Source organism: Lasiodiplodia theobromae (assembly GCF_012971845.1).
Source record: "Lasiodiplodia theobromae strain AM2As chromosome Unknown scaffold_12, whole genome shotgun sequence".
Classification (NCBI taxonomy): Eukaryota; Fungi; Ascomycota; class Dothideomycetes; order Botryosphaeriales; family Botryosphaeriaceae; genus Lasiodiplodia; species Lasiodiplodia theobromae.
The window spans coordinates 974,359-994,118 of NW_023336322.1; the positions used below are offsets into that span (position 1 = coordinate 974,359).

General features: G+C 55.1%; 7 protein-coding genes across 7 annotated transcripts; 3 read left to right on the forward strand and 4 right to left on the reverse strand.

Moving 5' to 3' along the window:
- Positions 1 to 1,532: 1,532 nt before the first annotated feature.
- Positions 1,533 to 2,705, forward strand: LTHEOB_4744 (Arad-like aldolase epimerase; the record flags this gene model as incomplete). Its single annotated transcript, XM_035513812.1, has 2 exons — positions 1,533 to 1,917; positions 2,062 to 2,705. The coding sequence occupies 2 exons, from the start codon at positions 1,533 to 1,535 to the stop codon at positions 2,703 to 2,705; spliced, it is 1,029 nt and encodes a 342-aa protein (XP_035374793.1).
- Positions 2,706 to 3,492: 787 nt separating this feature from the next.
- LTHEOB_4745 (FAD binding domain containing protein) lies at positions 3,493 to 6,299 on the forward strand (the record flags this gene model as incomplete). The annotated part of the gene is made up of 5 exons (XM_035513813.1): positions 3,493 to 3,794; positions 3,887 to 4,107; positions 4,156 to 4,529; positions 4,579 to 5,336; positions 5,396 to 6,299. 5 exons carry the CDS (start codon positions 3,493 to 3,495, stop codon positions 6,297 to 6,299), a joined length of 2,559 nt encoding a protein of 852 aa, XP_035374794.1.
- Positions 6,300 to 6,776: 477 nt separating this feature from the next.
- Positions 6,777 to 9,953, reverse strand: LTHEOB_4746 (uncharacterized protein; the record flags this gene model as incomplete). The annotated part of the gene is made up of 2 exons (XM_035513814.1): positions 6,777 to 6,808; positions 6,899 to 9,953. 2 exons carry the CDS (start codon positions 9,951 to 9,953, stop codon positions 6,777 to 6,779), a joined length of 3,087 nt encoding a protein of 1,028 aa, XP_035374795.1.
- An 821-nt stretch (positions 9,954 to 10,774) lies between these two features.
- Positions 10,775 to 11,674, reverse strand: LTHEOB_4747 (uncharacterized protein; the record flags this gene model as incomplete). Its single annotated transcript, XM_035513815.1, has 2 exons — positions 10,775 to 11,602; positions 11,657 to 11,674. 2 exons carry the CDS (start codon positions 11,672 to 11,674, stop codon positions 10,775 to 10,777), a joined length of 846 nt encoding a protein of 281 aa, XP_035374796.1.
- Positions 11,675 to 13,083: 1,409 nt separating this feature from the next.
- On the forward strand, positions 13,084 to 14,062 carry LTHEOB_4748 (uncharacterized protein; the record flags this gene model as incomplete). Its single annotated transcript, XM_035513816.1, has 2 exons — positions 13,084 to 13,188; positions 13,577 to 14,062. 2 exons carry the CDS (start codon positions 13,084 to 13,086, stop codon positions 14,060 to 14,062), a joined length of 591 nt encoding a protein of 196 aa, XP_035374797.1.
- A 315-nt stretch (positions 14,063 to 14,377) lies between these two features.
- LTHEOB_4749 (Isopentenyl-diphosphate delta-isomerase) lies at positions 14,378 to 15,372 on the reverse strand (the record flags this gene model as incomplete). The annotated part of the gene is made up of 2 exons (XM_035513817.1): positions 14,378 to 14,952; positions 15,129 to 15,372. The coding sequence occupies 2 exons, from the start codon at positions 15,370 to 15,372 to the stop codon at positions 14,378 to 14,380; spliced, it is 819 nt and encodes a 272-aa protein (XP_035374798.1).
- Positions 15,373 to 15,919: 547 nt separating this feature from the next.
- On the reverse strand, positions 15,920 to 19,436 carry LTHEOB_4750 (F-box domain cyclin-containing protein; the record flags this gene model as incomplete). The annotated part of the gene is made up of 2 exons (XM_035513819.1): positions 15,920 to 18,849; positions 19,052 to 19,436. 2 exons carry the CDS (start codon positions 19,434 to 19,436, stop codon positions 15,920 to 15,922), a joined length of 3,315 nt encoding a protein of 1,104 aa, XP_035374799.1.
- Positions 19,437 to 19,760: the final 324 nt, after the last annotated feature.

Sequence of the window (19,760 nt, forward strand, 5' to 3'; positions counted from 1 at the left end):
TAATTTTCATGTGAGAAGCCCAAAATAATGAGGGAAAATGAGGGTAGACTTGTGGTGCGGCCGGGTAATTGGATGCCTATTAAACCGAGCACTTACCGCATCTGGCAAATTCCCTGTACGAGTCAATACCACGTACTAAGCTGGGGTTCTTAGCATACTACGATTCGTTCAAGAAAGGCTTTGATCAAATGTCAAACTTCTTTTTCAGCGCGTGCTGCAGAAGAGACGGCACAGGCGTTAGCCCCCACACGTATCCGACCGGGAAGCGCGAAGTACCCACCAACCTGTCGGCTACAAGCATTGCGCGCGGACCCCCAACATGAGCACGCGGTCGTCTTCATCCTTGTCTTTATCAGGCCACTTCAATCTTCATTATCTGTCCCCGCTCCTTCTCCTCTTTCGGAGCATGACGCAGAAAAAGCTCAACACATTGATCACGCGCCAACAGCATGGCGGATCACCTCTTTGATGACTCCTCCCTCCATGGTGGGCCCTGAGAACAACCTAGTCGGGTCCGCGCTATGACTACGGAGAATGGCGCACCTCGCCAAACCGCCACCCAGACTCGCCTTTCTAGGACGAAGCACCGACCGAACTAGGATCGTGGATGGAATGCTGGTTCTACTTCGGCATACTCTTCGCCGGTTCCGGGTCATCGCTTAACCAAGACGACTTAGCTGATTGACCGCAAGGAAAATTCCTGCTTCGCATTTCGACGTGTTCGGCCTGAATGCAAAATTTGTAAATCCTCTAGGAAGGGCTTGCTGCTCGGGGGCGTTTATTTTTCACCTTCGATGACTCCACGCATTAGACTGGAATCTGTGAGGTACGTCCATGTGAAAGTATGAGGCGGCTTTCTCAGGGGAAATTGTGTCCTGAACGAAGTTGCTGCAATCTTTCATGATCCGGTTGAACTGTTCAAGGACGGCGAGGAAAGCCATTCGTCTGTTGTCATCTCGAGAGAAAAGAAAAGGTGCGGCCATTAAAGGAAGATACGAGTTTTGGCTCACATGAAGAGCCTCCCTTTATCTCAGCATTTATCCAAAGAGGTTACTTTTTTCTTCTCGAGACTAGAGGAGGGATAATCCTCGAGAAACAAGCTTGGTCCAATGGACGAAGCAAGACCACGCTAGTAAAAATTTTGACTCTACGATGAGGATTCTTACCTACTTGGCAAGAAAAAGAAACAGGTTTATTCTGAAATCTATCCAGACATCTAACAGAAAAATTGCAGAATAGATCGGCTCCCCGCCTTCAGTTCGGCCGCGCATTAGCGTACCCAGCCGTTGCTACTGAAATTGAGGGGTTTGCACGGTCATGATGAAGTCACAGTTGTATTTTTCTTCATATTTCGGTTCAGCTCTTCTATAGCGAGAGTAAATCGTGGTGGTTACTGGGGCGGGCTAAAATGTGACACAAGAATAAGGTCTATCTGGAATGCCCCAGCACATCTCCGTCGAAGGCAGCCGGCACTTTCAGCTATAAATTATTCAACTCGACCGACCAGAAACCCATCAAGCCTCAAGTCGACAATGGCGCCAAGCATGAGCCTCACGGAGACGCTCCGTCTTCTCATCACTGCCAACCACATTCTTCACTATCACGAAATCGTCGATGGCTTCGGGCACATCTCAGTGCGGAATCCCCATGACCCTTCCACCTTCTACATGTCGGCCCAGATTGCTCCGGGGATTGTCAAGTCGCCGGATGACATAGTGCTATACTACGTTGCCAATGGGACGTCGGTCGACCCCAATGCTCCGACGGGTTACGCGGAGCGCTTCATCCACAGCGAAGTCCTCCGGCAGTGGCCCTGCGTCGGATCCGTCGTCCACGCCCACGCGGACGAAGTTCTTCCCTTCACCATCGTCGAGGGCGTCCAAATGGAAGCGGCCTTCCACATGGCCGGATTTATCGGTGCGTTCGTGATAAGTTCTTACCTTGATTTAACCTTATCCCTTCTGCTGGAATTCCACAAGACCGCGCACCCCTGCTTTCCCCCCCCCCCCCCCCCCAAAGCTCTTTTTTCCCTGACCGAAAGCTCACCCGCATCTGAAACAGGTGACTACGTCCCGGTCTACGACATCGCCCGCTATTACCTACCAAACGAGACGAACCACAACCTCCTCGTCTCCGACACGCACCTCGGCGGCGCTCTAGCCTCGCTATTCGGCGCTCCCGCGCCACCTTCTTGCGACACGTGCGCGTGCCCCAACCCAGCCCACCGCCTCGACAGCCGAGACGACAACAACCACCGGGGCGGCGGCGGCGGTGGTGGTGGTGGCGGCCACGGCAGAGGCGGCGACTACTCCACCAATCACCGCGACGATGACGGCAGCAGCGACTCTGAAAACGACAACAGCGCTGATTCCGACCCCCCGCGCACCCTCGTGCTGATGCGGGGTCACGGCTTCACGACGGTGGGCGCGGACATTTTGACGTCGGTGTTCCGGGCGTACTACATCGCCGACAACGCGCGGCTGCAGAGCGCGGCCATGGAGCTGAGCGTCAACGCCCAGGAGATGTGCGAGGATGTGGGTGGGAATTACGGGAATATCAAGTACTTGAGCGCGCGGGAGAGGAGGGATGCTGGGGCCATGCCGCACGAGTTTATCGCGAAGGCTTGGCAGTTGTGGGTGAAGGAGGTGAGGACGAGGGGGGATGGGTTGTATGAGAATGCGCTCGGCTGGCCGGTGATAACTTGACGACTTGAAAATTGGTGTGGGGAAATGAAAGTAAGAGAGTGGGTGCCGGGGGCCGAAGATATCGGTGGATGGTCGGTAATTGGATGATGGATTGGGGAGTGGAGGGGGTCGAAAAGGATGCGGATGTTTGCGGAGAATGATAAACGAGTGAGACAAGCGGTTACAGGGACTTCGGCCCATGTGTGCGATTTGTGGAGTAACGCTGACGCGCTTTTCCCCGGTACGATGGATGCTTTGTCCCGTGAGAGCTAATCCTGCGAGTCCCAATTGAGACTAGCGCCATTGGTCTCCATCCACCATGCAACTCAGTTGGTCGGTGTAAGACTTTGGCAGTTGTGCGATCATAGGGTTTCATGCATCAATGCGGCAGCGGTGACAAATCTCAGCTCCACGGCCTTTTAGTTCAGACGTTTCGGGCCATGAATACTATCCAGTGGTCGGTGAATGGAGGACAGATAGGGCAAATACCTACTTGGGAAAGCCCTTATTATCCCATAAGATCCACACCGATGGATTAGGTTGATCAGGAGACTGCTGACGGGCGCCGCGTAGGCTACAGGGCTTGACATGCGCCACACGGCGCGCAACGGCTACCGGAACCAGGAGGATCAGGATCGATTCCCCTGTGGAAAAACACTGCCGAGACCTGTCGAACAGGGAGACGAAACGGTGCCGCAGCCAGCTCCGGACATAAAAATCCACCTGTCCAGCTTCCGAATTTCCTTCTCGTCGGACCGCCAGCTCTCCCATAGCCAGAAGAGTCTACCGAGACCAAATTCGCGCCACCATGGCTGGCAGCAACTTTCGAGTCGTCATCGTCGGCGGCAGCATTTCAGGCCTTTCTCTGGCTTTGATGCTCGAGAAAAACGGCATCGACTTTGTCGTGCTCGAAGCCTACCCGGCGATAGCCCCGCAGCTAGGCGCCAGCATAGCCCTGCTCCCCAATGGATTCCGCATCGTGGACCAGCTCGGCTGTTACGAGGATATTTTGAAGTGTGGCCAGTATCCTGTCGACGATTTTTTGATCCATGACGCCAACGGAAAGCTCCTTGTGGGCGCCAGAAACCTGCGACACGAGGTTGTGGAACGGTGAGTGCTGCCGGGCCCCGTCAGCCGGATGAGATAAGCTTATGCCCTCGTTACCACAGCCATGGATATCCAGTCCTCTTTTTCGAACGCAGACAACTCGTGCAGATCCTTTACGATCACATCAAGAACAAGGACAAGGTCTTGACCTCTAAGCGCGTGAAAAGTGTCGAGGAGAATGACGAAGGAGTCACCGTGACTACTGAAGATGGCTCTGTCTTCAAGGGTGACCTTGCCGTTGGTGCTGACGGCATGCACAGCGCACTCAGGGGGGAAATCGAGAGAAAGGCTTCCAAGCCTATTGATCTCAGGACAGGTATTGTGGTACTCTGTCCTTCCTGAGAATAGTGACTGATCACCACAGATACTCTTCCCGCGGATTACGGAGGAGTCTTTGGAATCTCCGAGGGTGATTTGAAAAGCCCAAAAGGATCGGTCATAATCGCCACCAGGAAAAACTCAAGTCTCTTTGTTGCCTCAGGTCCAGACAACAGGACTTACTGGTGCGTTTTCTTCAAACTTGACAAGAGATATTACGGGAACGATACGCCATGCCACGGAGAGAAGGCAGAAGAATACTTCTCAAAGAAGTACTGGGATCATCCAATCACGGAGGACTTCAGATACTCCGATGTCCGCAAGGCTGCCATAGCCTCAGTGTGCACACCCCTGCACGAATACATCATCGAGAACTGGCACTCGAATAGGTGCATCATCATTGGAGATTCGGTGCACAAAGTACGTACTCGATAGATGTGTGCATGAAGGTATACTGATGCATTTTTAGGTCAACCCTATTGCGGGGCAAGGTGGCAATGCCGCTCTCGAGACCTCAGCAGCCCTGACCAACGCTCTTGTGAAATTGCTCAAGTCCAACAGCTCTGGAAAGATTCCAAAAGAGAAATTCGGCGCCATGTTCGAGGAAATTCAAGAATTGCGGAAGCCGAGGACGACCTTCTTGTGCAACGAATCGACCAAGATGCAAGAAGTGTACGCTGAGGTTTCGCCATTTTTCATGGTACTGAACCGATACGTTCTGCCACTGATCGGAGGAGAGCAAATGCTCAAAAATCTCTGCAAGGCGTATCCCCCGGCCGTGTCTGTGGACACGCTTGAAATCCCATCGAGACCGAGGTCTGCCCCGTACTTCGATGAACGCATTCGCGAGCCCAAACCAAGGAGCACTCTATTCACTCTACTTGTCAGCACGATCCTGATAGGTCTCGGTGGTCTTGGTGCCTACCTGCTGCCTGTGCTGAGCGATATCAATGGATCCTTCCGGATCATCAAGTCAGCTGTGACTACGAGCTATCTCGCTGAGATGAACGTTTCACTTCAGTCTTTCGTTGATGCAGCTCGGTTTCCGGAGCTTGACAAGCTTCTGAAGACTCTCATCGCTGTATTCCTTCCGGTAGTAACTGGTACACCCAACTTCGAAATGAAAATCCAGGCAGCCTATTTCCTCCTCGGCTTTTGGGTCCCCATCTTCTCCATAATGGCCGTTGAGGGCTACAGATGGAGGAACAAAGGGACTTTGCTTTGGAGGTAAGTTATAGTCTCATGGTCTCACATGAAGAAGATTTTGCTAACTGAACCCTTTCCAGCCCAAGCTTCTGGATCGCACTCGCCCAGGTCCTCGGCTTCGGCGTAGTCTTCTTCTTCTACATCCTCACCGTCTTCGTCATCTCCCGCGATCCGACGTACTGGATGGCCTGCTCGCAAGCCACGCTCGCGCACAACATCAAAGCCTTCGCCCCCAGCCTCATACTCATCTACATCCTCCCCACCATCGCCATGTTCACCCTCCCCACCCACTCGCCCTACCTCCAACCCGCCATCGCCTTCTGGCAAGGCACCGAGATCCTCGCCATGGCCGCCACCTCGCTCCTCTCCCGCACCCCGCTCTTCCCCGCCCCGCCCGCACACCCACCCACCAGCACCGCCACCAAGCCTCCCCCTTTCCTCGCCGCAGGCCCCTTCCACGCGCCGGCGCCCGACCACCTCCGCACCGTGCGCCGCCTCTACAACCACACGGCCGCCTACTCCGCCGCCATCCACGTCGCCCTCGTCGGGTTCTACTTCTTCCACCCGCACGGCCGGCAGCTGTCACTCCTGTCCACGTTCTTCCCGTCCGCCCAGCAGGTTGCGAGCGTTGAGCAGCTACACGCGCCCGTCGCGACGGTGGCGGAGGGCATGCGGCTCTTCTTCCAGCTCGACCTGCTGCTCATGCTGGGTGGCGTGGCGCTGTGGTCCGGCTTGACGCTGTACGACCTGCGGCGCGTGGGCATGGCGTCGACCGGGGCGGTGGTTAAGCAGGGTGTGTTGGTGTTGGGCGGGTGGGTGGTGTTGGGGCCGGGGGCGGCGACGGCGCTGCTGTGGAGGTGGAGGGAGGAGGTTGTGGGTGGGTTTGTGCCGAGGAGGATGAAGGTGGAGGTGGAGGAGGAGGGGGTGGATGTGAAGGGGAGGTCGAGGTGGGGGATGGGGAAGGGGAAGGGGAGGGATGAGTGAGGGAGATGATGGAGGCTGTGAGGTGCTGGTGAGATGATGGTGAGATTGGGTTGTTTCGGATCTTTTTTTCCCTGTTGCTGTGGGGATGTTCTGACGGGTTTATCGTTTGATTATTCTCATCTCCATCTTTCAACGAGACGTGTATGCTAGCCTTAGAGCCGACGAGGGCGGAAGAATATTCCAAGAGCTAATAGATCTCATCTCATTTCAAGGTCGATTACAAAGGTACGTGGTTCAATACTGATAAACGGCACCGCCCCCGCAAATAGCTATCAAAACAGCAATGAAAAAGAAAGAAACAAAGTAGATTGTAGACGGAGATTAAAGACTCCAATCACCATTCGAGGGTTAAATTTTCACCTTTTCCCTTTCCACCGCTTCTATCTTCGCCTTTTCCTCAACAGGTTGAAGTGCAACTCCGCTGCATCCACCATCCTCCTCTTCACATTATTCCCTCTCGGTTTGGTCGGTCTATTCCTAAACAGTGTTGCCAGCCGATGTGCCCCGACCTATCCACCGCAGCATTAGCAATCATCCCAAATCAAAACAATGAAAGAGAGAGAAAGGCGTTGGCCATACCCTATGCAACCCCTTCCCACTATAATGTATCTTCTTCAATTCATCGTACTCGTCACTGCAAGGATCCACCACTAGCCTCTCATCCGCAAATTCCTCGTACGATCTCTTCAGCCCCCTCGGGTCCTCCGCAGCGCTCGCCGTGCCGCCATCTTCAGTCGCCGGTGGTGTTGTCCGTAGTGGTGCTTGTGGGGGCAGGCGTGTGGGAGTATCAGCGGCTGCAGTCAGTTCCTGCACCTCCGGCGCGTGCAGCCGTCGGAGCCCCTCGTCCTGGTCCTTGGCCATCGTGACCGGAAGATTCTTAATCGCAGCGCCGTACCTAGATTTCCCGTCCTCGAACGCTCGCTTCGCCGCCTCCAGCTCAGCATGGCGCAGCCACTCATCCCCGTACTCCGAGTCTTCACCCTCGGGATCCAGCGCCTTAGCCGGGGTCTTGGTGTCATTCCATATGGCGTGGCCACGACACCCGACGTCTAGCGACTTCAGCTCTGCGATCCTCCTCTTTAGCCCTTCTCTTTCTTCGTCGAGCATTTCTCTCGCAGCATTTTCGTTCGCGTAAGCCTCTTCGGCCGCCCCTATGAGCTTGGCCAGCTCATCCTCCTCTTCCTCGATCGACGTCATCGCCGATCTCCTCGACACATTATCCTCGTCATATGGCTCGTCGTATCTCTCCTCGTACTCTCTACGGGCCTCGCCGAGCTTCTCCGATGCGTCATTGAACCTGCCTTTCAGAGCTTTCAAACGAGCTTGAAGTTCCTCCCTTGGGACTTCTCTTCTCTTATAGTCGTAATAATCACTCATGTCGTCCGGATTCCACCCGAACGACATCGTCCTGTCGAAGCGCACGCTCTCAGGCGGCGCCAAGACGCCCTTCGGAATCCAGCCCAGACAGCGGAGGCCGGCGAAGATAGTAGCCGAGTCGACGAGGCCCTGCGCCGCGCGCAGGATGAGATAGTCGATTTTGGAGTAGTGGTCGCTGTGGTCGGCGGTGATGACGGGCGTGGAAGGAGGGCGGAAGCCGAGGGCGATGGTCCACGCGGTGAGGACGAGGTGGGCCACTTCTTTTTCCTGGCGCATCTGCGGTGGGAGGAGCAGGTTGGGGTCGACCGGGGATACGAGGTTCCAAATGTCATTCCGTGCGAACCTTTTCTCCACTTCCTGTTCCGGGCCCCAGTTCAGGTCTTTTAGCAGAACTCTCACAATATCCTCTTGAATAAATCTCTCGCGACGGTTTGGGAGGCCGGGAGATTCCAAGGACTCGACCCAGTAGTGCGTTATCCTTGGAAGTTCCTCTTCAGGATGCGAGGTGGCGTATACTAGATGTCTGCGGGAGATTGGAATCATGATGGGCTCCATCCTGCGCAGAACCCCAAATCCTGGAGCCTTCTCCACGTTCAAGTCAGCCCTTTTCAAGCAATGGAGGCCGTAAAAGGAGAAGATTCTCTTCTCGGTCCGATGTTCTTTCTGCTTCTTTTTGACTGCTGCCATGAGATCCTCTGCATCTTCCTTTTGGTCTTCGGTAAAATCTTTCTCATAGTCCCTGACGGTGTAGTCGCGATCTTCCGTGCCGTCATTCTCTATCTCTGAATCGAGATAAGGATTCTGTTCATAGCCATTCAAGCTAATCGCCTCCGTGACGGATGCTATGCTGGCGCACCACATCCATCGATTGTTTAGCTTAATGAATGGGCCATTTACGTCGTCTGGTGGATTCTCCCTCTCTTTAACGAGGTCCGCAATTCGGTCCGCACGTCGTAGGCTTTCTTCCAAAAACCGGCAAGGATATTTCTCCGCGCCCTCTGGCCAGAAAGCTCGAGAGTGTTGTTCATTGGAACTCTGCTCTTCGTTGGAATTGTCCCCTTGATCGGGATTATCCTCTCCGTCGTGATCATGCTTTTTGTCTGGATTGCCCTCGTCCTGGGAATCAGGGTCACTGAGATCTCCCTCTGAATCAACGTAGATGGTTTCATTCGAAGACTTTCTTGATATTGAAAGCTGGTCCGGACCTAAAATCTGGGCTGCCGCAGTCGAAGGCCCGGCTACACCCGGCAGTGATGTGGCTGGGTCCAGCGGCGACGACGACATGCGCGGAGCCCGCACCGTCCCGTCGACGAACGACGCAACGTTGTGGACGCCGTAGGTGTTTTTGAAGCGTCGATCCGGCGGCGGATCGCTGTCCGGATCCGCCAGGAATCCCCAGAAGCGGAAGAAGGCCATGATGAGATCGCTGCTGACTTCGCCGTGCACGGCGCAACTGATGAGGCGCGAAGCATGCTGGTAGAACCGATCGGCTAACCCCCTTTTCGGTGCATAGTACGGCTGGAGGCCCAGGGCGAGCGTCCAAGCGTTGAGAATGACATGGATGCCGCACTTGTCGGTGCCCTGGAACACGACCGGTACCCACTCACATGCCCACCTGGATTCAGCGTCCGTCTTGGGGCCTCCCCATGGCTTCAAGACCTCCTTTGTCCTCTCGAATACCACGTCACGCATGCCCTCGAGCCATTCTGGCGCGCTATCGTAGTATCTGATCCTTTTGATGATTTTACCCCGGGTATCTAGCTCTCGATGAGCTGTCGCCAGAATGTGATGACCTTCATGATGCTCCTCCTTTTTGCCCGTTTCCTTGTTTATGGATTTGAAGACCTTGAAGTCGGTGTAGCATATGTATATAGGAGAACGAGTACGGCGAATTTTGAACCCCTCAAAATCCAAATCTTTACCCTCTTGTCTTGTAGTGATGGCTTGAAGGTAGTTCTCGAACTGAAACGTATCGTAGAGAGCGAATTTGACTGCTTTATTCTGACTGATTGCCTCAGTGACGCAGGCGATACCCAGACTTATGTCGCTCGTTTCTGGCAGGCCTAAATCAGGGTTGATGTTATACTGTTCCATTCCGTTCCCATATTCGATGTGAAATTTTATAGTCTGGTCTCTCCTTTTTTCGGCTTCCTGTAACTCATCCATGTAATTCTTCTTTTTGCTGGCGGTAGCACCTTTCCCTTTCTGAGCACTGGCAGTGTTCGTAGCGGCATGTTGTTTGGACGTACTCGGCAGATTTGCGAGGAAGCTAGGCATAGCAATAGGTGCCTTCTTTTTAGGGGGCATGGTGTCTGAGACTCTGTATCCAGATAGCGGTAGTGAAGGTCGTGACCGAAATGTTGGCTGAGATGAAACTGCAGGGAAGGTTGCAGGCGAACCCTTTCATTGTATCGCTGTTCTCTTTCTCTACAAAGCTTGAGAGACGGAGATGCGTATAAAGGCCGGAAATGGGCATGCACACAAGCGGAAAGTGACAAAGACGAGATGTCGCAACGCAAATGCGGAGGCGACAAAGCAATTGGGGTTGAGAATGAGTGTGTCTGTTGGAAATATTCTATTGTGAATCTTCAACAAGAGGCTACTGCAGGAAAGCATCGCCTGGTGGCTCTAGATCTTATCAAAAATATTCGAGGTGCCCGGATATCCAACTTGGTGTCGGCATGCCCTGCTCAACAGCAACAGATTGAGATGAGCTGGGTGTTGATCGATATTCCGTCTTTCTTTGTCCGAACAGATAGCAATCTTCCAAAACTACCGTCTTTCAGGCGTTGTGCAACACATCGTTTCTTTAATACAATTGCGATGACAAAGAAGCTGCAAACCGTCGATGGACGTTTCCAAAGACTGAGATGGTGTATGACTGAGTCCGACAAAGGTGCATGGACTAGCTCTGGTGCTAGCTCGGTGCACGTTTAGCCGTTACTTGCAGAAAACTCAGCAATCGGCAAGAACACACAAGGCAAGCGACAGGGCAAAGCATTGGGGGATTACCATCATTACTCAGCAGCATCTGAGATGATGGCATGGGCGAAGTTTGCTAGGCTGAACGGTCAGCTTGCGCAGACCAGAATTGGTTGTCATAAGCCCTGCATGGAGTATTTGTCGACCAGGTCGAAAATGACGTTGTTGTCGACTTTGCAATCTTGACCTTCAGCGTTGCATCCCATTTCTTGCTCCAGTTCAGGGCCGACGTCGCTGCGCATTCCGCGGATGATATCGGCGGCCTGAAGGCATGACGAGGAGTTGGGGATGTGCTGAGTAGGGGTATCAGGCATGTCGTTAAGGGTAGGCCAAGTCCAGTTGCCCAGGTTGGGGATGGCATAGTAGGCATTGTACGAGGGGCCGTAAGCACTTGATGGATCCGGAGGGGTGTTGGTCGGAAAGGACGGTAGAGGTGCAATCGGGACCATGGGCGACTCTGCAGTAGGGGGTGTACTGAAGGTCGAGCTTATGCTAGTCGCGCTGGAGTGGGACCGCGGCGAGGGCTGAGCTGGGGGCGGTAGAGCAGGTGGTTCTAGACTGGTAGTTGACAGGGGTGTCGATGTAGGCGCCTGTGAGGCCGGGCTTTTGCTGCTGGCACCGCTCCTGCTGCTGCCACAAGCCGACTGCGAGCCTGGATTGCATGGGCGACGGTTCCGAAGCATGGCATCCAGGGTGTCTGCTGGATTCGGATTGGGATCGTTGAAGCTGTCAATTTCAGAGTCGGACACGCCCATCTTTTGCAACAGGGCGCGCAGACGGCGGTTCTCGTCAAGGACGCGCTTTGCGGCAGCCTGGATTTCGGCAGATGCCTGAACACCCATTTGCTCGCAGGCACGGTACTTGGACTCGAGTTCCTGGAGGTACTCTTTCTTGCGCGCGCGTGAGCGGCGCTGGTTATCCCTGATGCGGGCGAGGTTGTCTTTCTGCGCTAGCGTCAGCACTGGGTTTCTTAAAGCGGCATGCTCATTGGCTCGTACCGTTTGAGGCTCGGCCATTGTGCTGTGTTGCGGGAGGCGTCGGTCGCGTCGGGCTTGCAGAAGAAGGAGCGGCAAAGGCGTTGCAGAGTGCGTGTGTTTTCCTGCTCTTGGCGCTGATGGCTGGGGTTTTAGGAGAATGGAACAGCGTCTTTGCCGCCGCGCCTGACAATTTTTTATGTCGCCGGCATCGCGCAAAAATAATGGGCGGGTCAGGATCGGCTGGCGGCAGGAGTTTTGAGCGGCAGATCTGGAGCGGGCTGAAGTGGGAGGAGACGGCAAGAAGGAGGGTGGGATCTGGGAAGGAGCATTGCGGTTGACACTGCCCCGGCCAGGTGGTCGACGGCGATCATAGCCCCATTACCCATCCCGCCGTGTCACTCAACTCCAGGAACTCCTGCGACGATGGTCACCGCCACATGCCGATGACCAATCCCGCTGATTTTTCCTCCTCCAGCCCGCTCGAGCCCGTCTAAGCGTCGCGCGCCCAGCTGCGCTTGCCTCAAGCTCTGTGGCGCTTACTCTGCTTTATGCCCCGATCTGAAAACCAGACAAAGCAACCATGCGGTCCGACTCGAGCACCGCCTCCTCAAAACGCATGATCTGCTGCAGACGACGGCCGGCTCCGAAAACCCTAGCTGTAGGACCAATGATCGTGATTGCCACCCCGCCGGTCCCGCCCATCTTTATTCGACTTCGCCACTTGAATTCATCGTCTGCCCGCCGCATGTAATTCCCGCTCGCTCATTGCTACGGGATGAAGCTATGTACGAGAGAGCATTCAACGTGAATACGGCCCCACTGGGAACTTCCAGCAGCTTGACATCTTCTCATAGCGTGGGGGGAAAGAGTTTTTTTCTTCTCGGTAATCCTAACCGCAAGTCGTTTTCAGCCACAATTATGACGCCAATGGCGCCTTGCTGGCATGAGTAAATCTATTACTCTATTTCATAAAGCTATCTTTCTGAATGGATGCACCAATCGATTGGACGCATGGCTCCTATCCCAAATTTATACGCAACCAACACTAAATCTTCAAGCAAGGCCTCGAACAGCAATCGGCTCGCAAGAACCGTGGCTTCCAGATCATGAACTTCTTAAATCATTGATGATTGCGTCACTTCAATATTTCAGAAGTAGATACGAACATTCATGCCGTTTCCACCCTCTGAATTCTCAGCCTCATCTCGCTATCTACGTCATCATCATGTGCCTTCGCGCCCGCGGCTTGGCGCGCATGAAGCTGTGTCGCGCAGGGCCAGAACAACCCCGCTATATCGGAGTGCGGGGTGCAAGATCCGTCGGACCCTCCAGACCTTTTTCTAGGATAGACTTGTTCCCAAGCTTTTTGAGCCCGTCCAATCGCCCTGCTCAACCGCACGAATCAACAACCGCCTCAGCTTCCCGAGACACTTAACTGATCTTCAACAATGACGTCTGCATCCAGACCGGACTCGATCTCTGGCGGCTGCCTCTGCGGCGCCATCCGCTACACCATCCAATTCCCCGCCGGTGCCGAGTGGCCTCCGTCCCACGTAAGTTTGGACGTTCCCCGCTTTCTGTTCGAGATGAACGCGCCGTAGTCCAGGATGAGGGAGATCTCATATGCACGCAAGACCCCCCCTTCCGACCCGCGCAGGTCCTAAACGCATACCACCGCACCTAATCGTTCCTTCCCCTCCTTCGCTCTCGCCCCGCCCCGTCCCTTCACCTAGACCCCTTCCTATTCCATATTCCCTCCCTCCCCCCCACAAATCCTCCGAAGCGCTCCCGCCCCCACAGCCGCCCCGGATCTCCATCCCGAACCCAATCCATCGCCTCTCCCCCCTCCCATTTCCCCCAATTTCCCTCATTCAGCCTCCCTCCCCCCTCATCCCCACAAAAGATCCACACAGACTAACAAAAAGCCCCAAAAAAACAAAGAACGCAACATGCCAATGCACCCAATGCCGCAAAACCACCGGCTCGCTCCTCCCCCACCTCCTCGAACTACCCGCCACAGACATCACCCCCGACCTAACAACCGAGTCCCCCTCCGCCCTCCCCACCTACCGCCTCTACCGCTCCTCCCCCAAGGCCCAGCGCGGCTTCTGCGCCACCTGCGGCTCGAGCCTGACGTGGCAGACGGCGGACGCGCCGGGGCGGATCGAGGTGCACGTGGGGACGTTGGACGAGGAGGTGTTGATTGGGAAGGTCGTGGAGGAGAAAGATGGTGACGATGGGTACGGGGCGGTTCGGAAGAGGAACGGTGGGTGGGGCAAGGAGCTGGCGGTTGCGCGGTGGCACAATTACGTCGAGAATGCGGTGCCCGGGGTGACGGACGGCGTGGCCGGGCCGAAGTACTTGACGGTTGGGTCGCAGGGGCAGAGGGGTTTCGAGGGGGATCTGGCGAGTATTGGGAGGGCTTGAAAGTTGCAGGCGCGGACGTCTGTAGTGTTCTGATGAGAAGGCGCATTAGGTAGGTGTAGGCGAAGAGCGTAGCAATGAGTATTAGTTATATAAATGTTTGGAGAAAGTCTATTCCAAGTCAATATTTGTTTCTAGCAAGTCAAAGTCAGCACAACCACCACCTTCCACCGCGCGATGCATCTTCCCAATACACGGCATATGCGCGTTGAAAACCAAAAGGTTGGTTTACCGGGTATATCACTACGACACCGATTCATGCAAATGCTCAACACCATATGCTGGTGTTGTCTCCCAATTTCATCCCACCAACCTCTCTTACATCCGCCTGATACCCTCCTCCTTGAACTTCTCCAATCCGGTGTCCAAGTGCTTCCACCAGTCAAACAGCATGCTCTCGCATATGAGCTTGAACCAGGGCGTAAACTTCAAGCTCTTATCCTCGAACATGGCGCGGAGCTCCTCCGGCGACACGTACCGAGTATCGCGCACCTCGTTCGGGTTGACATCGAGCGTAACGCCCTTCTTCGGGCGGATAAACAAGATATAATCGATCTCGTGCTCGCCCCACTTGCCGTCGCTGGGGGCGAGGTAGTGGATGCGGGTGAGGAAGTCGAACTCGTCGACGGGCACCTGGTCGGCCGGGATGCCCAGCTCGTGGCCGAGCTTGCGCTGCGCCGCGCGCTTGGCGCCCGCGACCGACGTCGGCAGGTCCGAGCCCGTCTCGGTCGGCACCCCCAGCGGGTGCGAGCAGCACGTGTTGGTCCACATGTCCGGGAACGTGATCTTTTCCGTCGCCCGCTGCTGCAGCAGGAGCCGGTTCTGCGAGTCGAACAGGAAGACGCTGAAGGCCCGGTGCAAGAGGCCGCGGTTGATGTTTTCCATGAGGTGGCCTGCCAGTAATCCATCGGGTTAGCAATTGGTTGCCTTATTGTCACTTCCATCCTGATGTTTTCTTTTTTGTCAAGTGTGGTGAAAGGGAAATGTTGAGGGCCTGCGAGAGCGAAGGAAAGCGGCAAAAGAATGGGACCGATCGAGTAGGGCCCGTGTAAGATGTCCAATCACGTACAAACTTTCTTGGTCGCGCTGCCAATAGGCACGTCGTTCTCGTCGAGAACGATGCACATCTCGTCCATCAGGCGGATCTGCTCCTCATCATAGCCAGCCAGATCGCTATCGCTGTTTCCCGTCGACGCCTGACGCGCGCCCGCGCCAATCACGTTGGTGTTGACATCGCTGCCAAACAGGCGGAGGATGTTGTCGGCGGTGATGGCGGGCGCCGCGGTGGTCGTGACGGTGGTGGTCGAGCTCATTGTTGATCAAGGAATGCCGAACGTCTGACGTCGATAGCGGAGAGGAGGGAGGTATAGTCGGTCGGATGCGGGACAGCGCGCTGGAGGGTAAACGGCAGTTTTGGCGGCAATGCTCCTTGATGAGGAGGGGGGAAACTTGTTGGATTCGATCGGCGGGCTTTATTGCAGTGGCGTTGAACCGCGCCGGCAGGGTCCAGGTACAGGCGGTGAGAGGGCATCCCTGCACCCAGCGGCTTTTCTGCCTGTTGGTGCCCCGCCTGCTGGCTTCCAATTAATAAGCTAGTCTTTGTCTCTCACTCAAATGCGACGGTATTACTGAGGAAAATTGCAATTTCTGAATGTTCAAAGCATTAAACTGTCAACTTGAAGCCAAATAAGTCTATATACCGAAAGCAAATCAAAGCTTAGTTACTGCGAAGGTATCGTGCTAGAACGGAAGTGATCGAGCTCTTCGAACGGGAAAATGCCTACTACCGTCGGCCTTTCCACCCTCACGGCATTAGAAGTCGCACGCGCCTTGACCGGTGAATCATGGCCGTCGTCATGATTACCAGGCCCTACGCTTACCCTTTGCGCCAGGAACTGGGGCTAGGGCAGGGAACTCTTCGGCCGCCACTTCGGCATTGCCATTTTCGTACTCTCCGAATTGTTCAGCTCTGCTCCGCTCCTCCGCAAGGCTAAGCTGTATCGCATATTCCAGATCGTCCATCTCCTTGTCATTGCTCGATCCGGCAGCACCGGCCTCGTTTGGCTCAGCCCATGACGTCTGACGGGATGAAGAAGCCGGCGGTGATGCTTTACGGCCCTTGGCATATTTGATGGGAATATCAAACCCATTGTCGATTGGAGCTGCCGGAACTTCATCGAACGTCGGGAACGATCCTTCACTCTCTTGCAAGCTCAAGCGAATAGCTTCGGCGAGGTCGGCATCGAGGTCTTCGTCATTGTTGAGAGCCGGGCTACTCGATACCGATGGCGTCAGGGTCGCAGGAATGGTCGGAGTGTCGCTGACGACCGAGCTGGCTTCGCTCTGTTTCTTTTTCTCGGCCTCGCTTGCAAGTGCCTCTTGAGATAGCATGGTTGCGTACGCCAGAGCTTGCTCTTCATCGTCGAGGAGATCGACACCGAAACGGCCGGCCAGATGGTCAGCTTCACGTTGTCGCTGGATTGCATCCCTTTCCATCTCGTGCTTCTCGGCCGAGATGAAGTCCATGATCTTCGACCGCCCTGAAGCAGAAAAATTTGGGCCGGCACCGCCACTGTTGCTCCCTCGTTCCGAACGCCGCACGCGTCGCTTGTTACTCTTGTACTGGTCCGCAGCACTGGAGCTGTAACTCCAGTAGCGCAGATGAGTACCGAGAGATACCATGCCTCGAAGCACTGTTGGGTCGGGGTCCAAGCAGATAGCTCCGGCGGCAAACAAATTGATTCCAACACCTTGAGGAGAAGCTTGTGCCTGGACCAATCTACGACGAGCACGGGATGAAAACCTGGAGTTGAGGGTCCGGATAGGCTGCATGCTGGACGCCAGTGGATCCCATGCTTGCACCAAGCCATCATTGCCGCCGTGGACAAGGTACAACCCGGTAATTGCAAGGCACGAAATTTGGGGCGAATCCGTGTAGATGATTCGCACAGGCTCAATGGTGTTGACTAGATCTGTGGACTTCGCAACTGCAGCGCGCATGTCCCACACAAAGATACTTCCAGAATTCGTTCCAGCGGCAACGAATCGAGCCCTTTGTCCAGGGACATCTGCAGGGGTTGCTGCTTGAGATTGGTCTGAGAATGGCGATGCATAGGGAGAAGATGCTGTAGACGAGCCAGAGAAACCGAAGATTGGATCCTCAGACAGAGTCATCGTCGCATACGTAGAGATGTCCAGGGTTGTGGTAGCCACCTCGACGGACTTGGCACCGTTGAATGAGAGCATGGAGCATCTCCACTCTTCAACCAGGTCGGGCCGTTCAGGGGATACGGCATTGGAGAGAACGGATGATTGACGAGGGCGTGTCGTAGAAGGCGGCCGAGATGGGATATCAGAACCGCCAAAGAGCGATGACTGAGTAGCATTGTTGACAATTTCAGAAACCTCTTTAGGCATGGGCTTGCTCTCCACTTGCGTGGGAACCTTGAGACGCGTAAAGCGTTTCGCAGAAGCCGTTGAGTCTTCATCCAGGCCGCAGTCGAACACGACAACGGCTTCGCCAGCATTGTTGCCATCATCTCCAGCAAAATCGACTTCCATTTTCCTTCTCATGTCCCAGCCAATGCACATCGTACGGAAGTCAATTGGCTTCATTCGCAAGAAGGCATTGATCTCCTGGGTTTCAGCTTTGATCTGCTCTTCGGTGAGGCACATGCCATTCCACGAAGAACGAGGAGAGTAGCTTCCATCCACTGATCTCTCACGGTAGGGATCCGGGCGTGCAACACGTCTGCTGGGCTCCACTATACTCCAGTAGACAGTACGACCGGTTGCCCATGCAAGCCGCTCTAGGACAGGCTCATCTAGACGTGTGTTCTTCGGAACAGGAGGACGTTTCGGGAACTTGGTGAGATAGAACAATTCTCCCAGAGCGTTAAGAGCGATGCACCAAACACGATTCTGGCCCAGGCGTTTAGGGGAGTAGGCATCATCCACTGCCAGAGCAACAATGGGCACACCAGGGCTAAGAACCCAGCGCGCCGTAAGCTCACCACGGCCCAGGCGCGAGTCCTGCAGACCGTTGGTGCCAAGGCTGTATGCTGAGACAACGCCTGAAGACGAGCCGCATAGCATGCCGATCAATCCATCTGAGAGCGTAGGAATAGAAGCAGACTTTGCAATCCATACGGAAGAAATTGCCTCCGTTGACGCAAGCAGCTTGGGAATCCCAAGCTCTGGTGAGCTTAGCTCCATGGGAAGAGACAAGAAACGGCCGCGCATTTCTTCTGTGGAACGGTGGTAGATGCTCCCACCAGGAGAACCTTCGCCATGCACCATGCCATACGGCTGGCTAACATCCATGACGTTGGGATTGCCGACCAGATTGCCAGGGCCGAGTCCCCATTGAGCTTCACCAGGGAACCGTTCAAAGAATTGAAGGAAGAGCTGAGGGTCTGAAAGGCCCCATCCATCCGCCTTTCCGGCGCTTGGATCACTGGCAGACGCCATGCCAATATCGTTGGCTCCATGAATGAACAGCGGGAGACGCTTGTTCAGGCCACTGCCAAAGGTAGCATGCAAGTGATTCACAGTTGTGAACAACTGCGAATTGTACATGATGATCGCTTGGGGGGTCTGGTTCGCATTGGATCGGGAATTCGCGGATGGCGTTGGCAGTGCCATAGGCTTTCCACGGCCAAGCGACCGCAAGAGTCGAGTACGTAGAATGTACTCGCTCCTCCATGATGCAAGTGCCGTAAGTCTGGCAAAAGCTCTCCGATCAGAGCGCAGGTTATCCTCATCACCATCCACCGCCACGTAATCTGCGCCTATGGCGATTGAGTCAGGGCCAGGAAAGTAGCGTGCAAATGCGACCCTCCAAGCATGGCGTGTAGTGACGAGCGAATGAAAGCGACGCGACACCAGTGCGACTGCGGAGAGGTCGTTTGGAGGCAGATGGGATAGTGCGTGAGTCAGAATTTCTGGGAGGTAATCAGCGAGCCGAACACGCGCATGAACGAGGCAAATTACCATTTGGCAGCTTTGCCACGGGCGAGCTTTTGTCTCCAGCTTTGCGGTTTTTCTTGATGACTTCGAATATGGGGCCCTCGGGCTTCCTCTGAGGCGATGGCGACAGCGCGTTCTCATACTCGGCGATGCGATTGCGCGGCGGCGGACTGGGCTTCTTCAATCGAGCGTCATCGTCGGCAGCGAGCTCACCGAGCGCATAGGCACCAAAGAGCGCGTCATCCACCGCGTCTGGTGCGCCGATGTCTGCTCCCGCCGCACTCCCAGAGCGGAGCGGGAGCAAGCGATCTGACGAGTCGAGGCCATGCTGGGAGGGAACGGTGGCAGATTCGGGCGCGACGGGGTTGGTGGACGCGTTGGTGATAACGTCAGAGAGCTCTGAGTGCATAAAAATTCGCGGATGGGATATGGATGAGGGTGTTACTGAGCCAGGTGTCCTGGTTCAGTGTGGGCGATCGCGGTCGAATGTCTGCCTGAGGGATGGTTGTTGAAGGAGGAAAAGAGTAGACAGCACGGTGACGTTTGCCTTCGCGTCTCGCTCGGCGGCCGCACGTGGCGATACGACCGGTGCTCCGGCCTTCAACACCCGCTATCTTCCCCGGCCGCCATTACGACTGGGCATGATGTTCTTCATATCATTGGCAGCTAGCGGCATGATTCTGCAGCTAGAGTCAAAATAATGACAAGTCGTTTTCGAGACCACTGTGCAGTC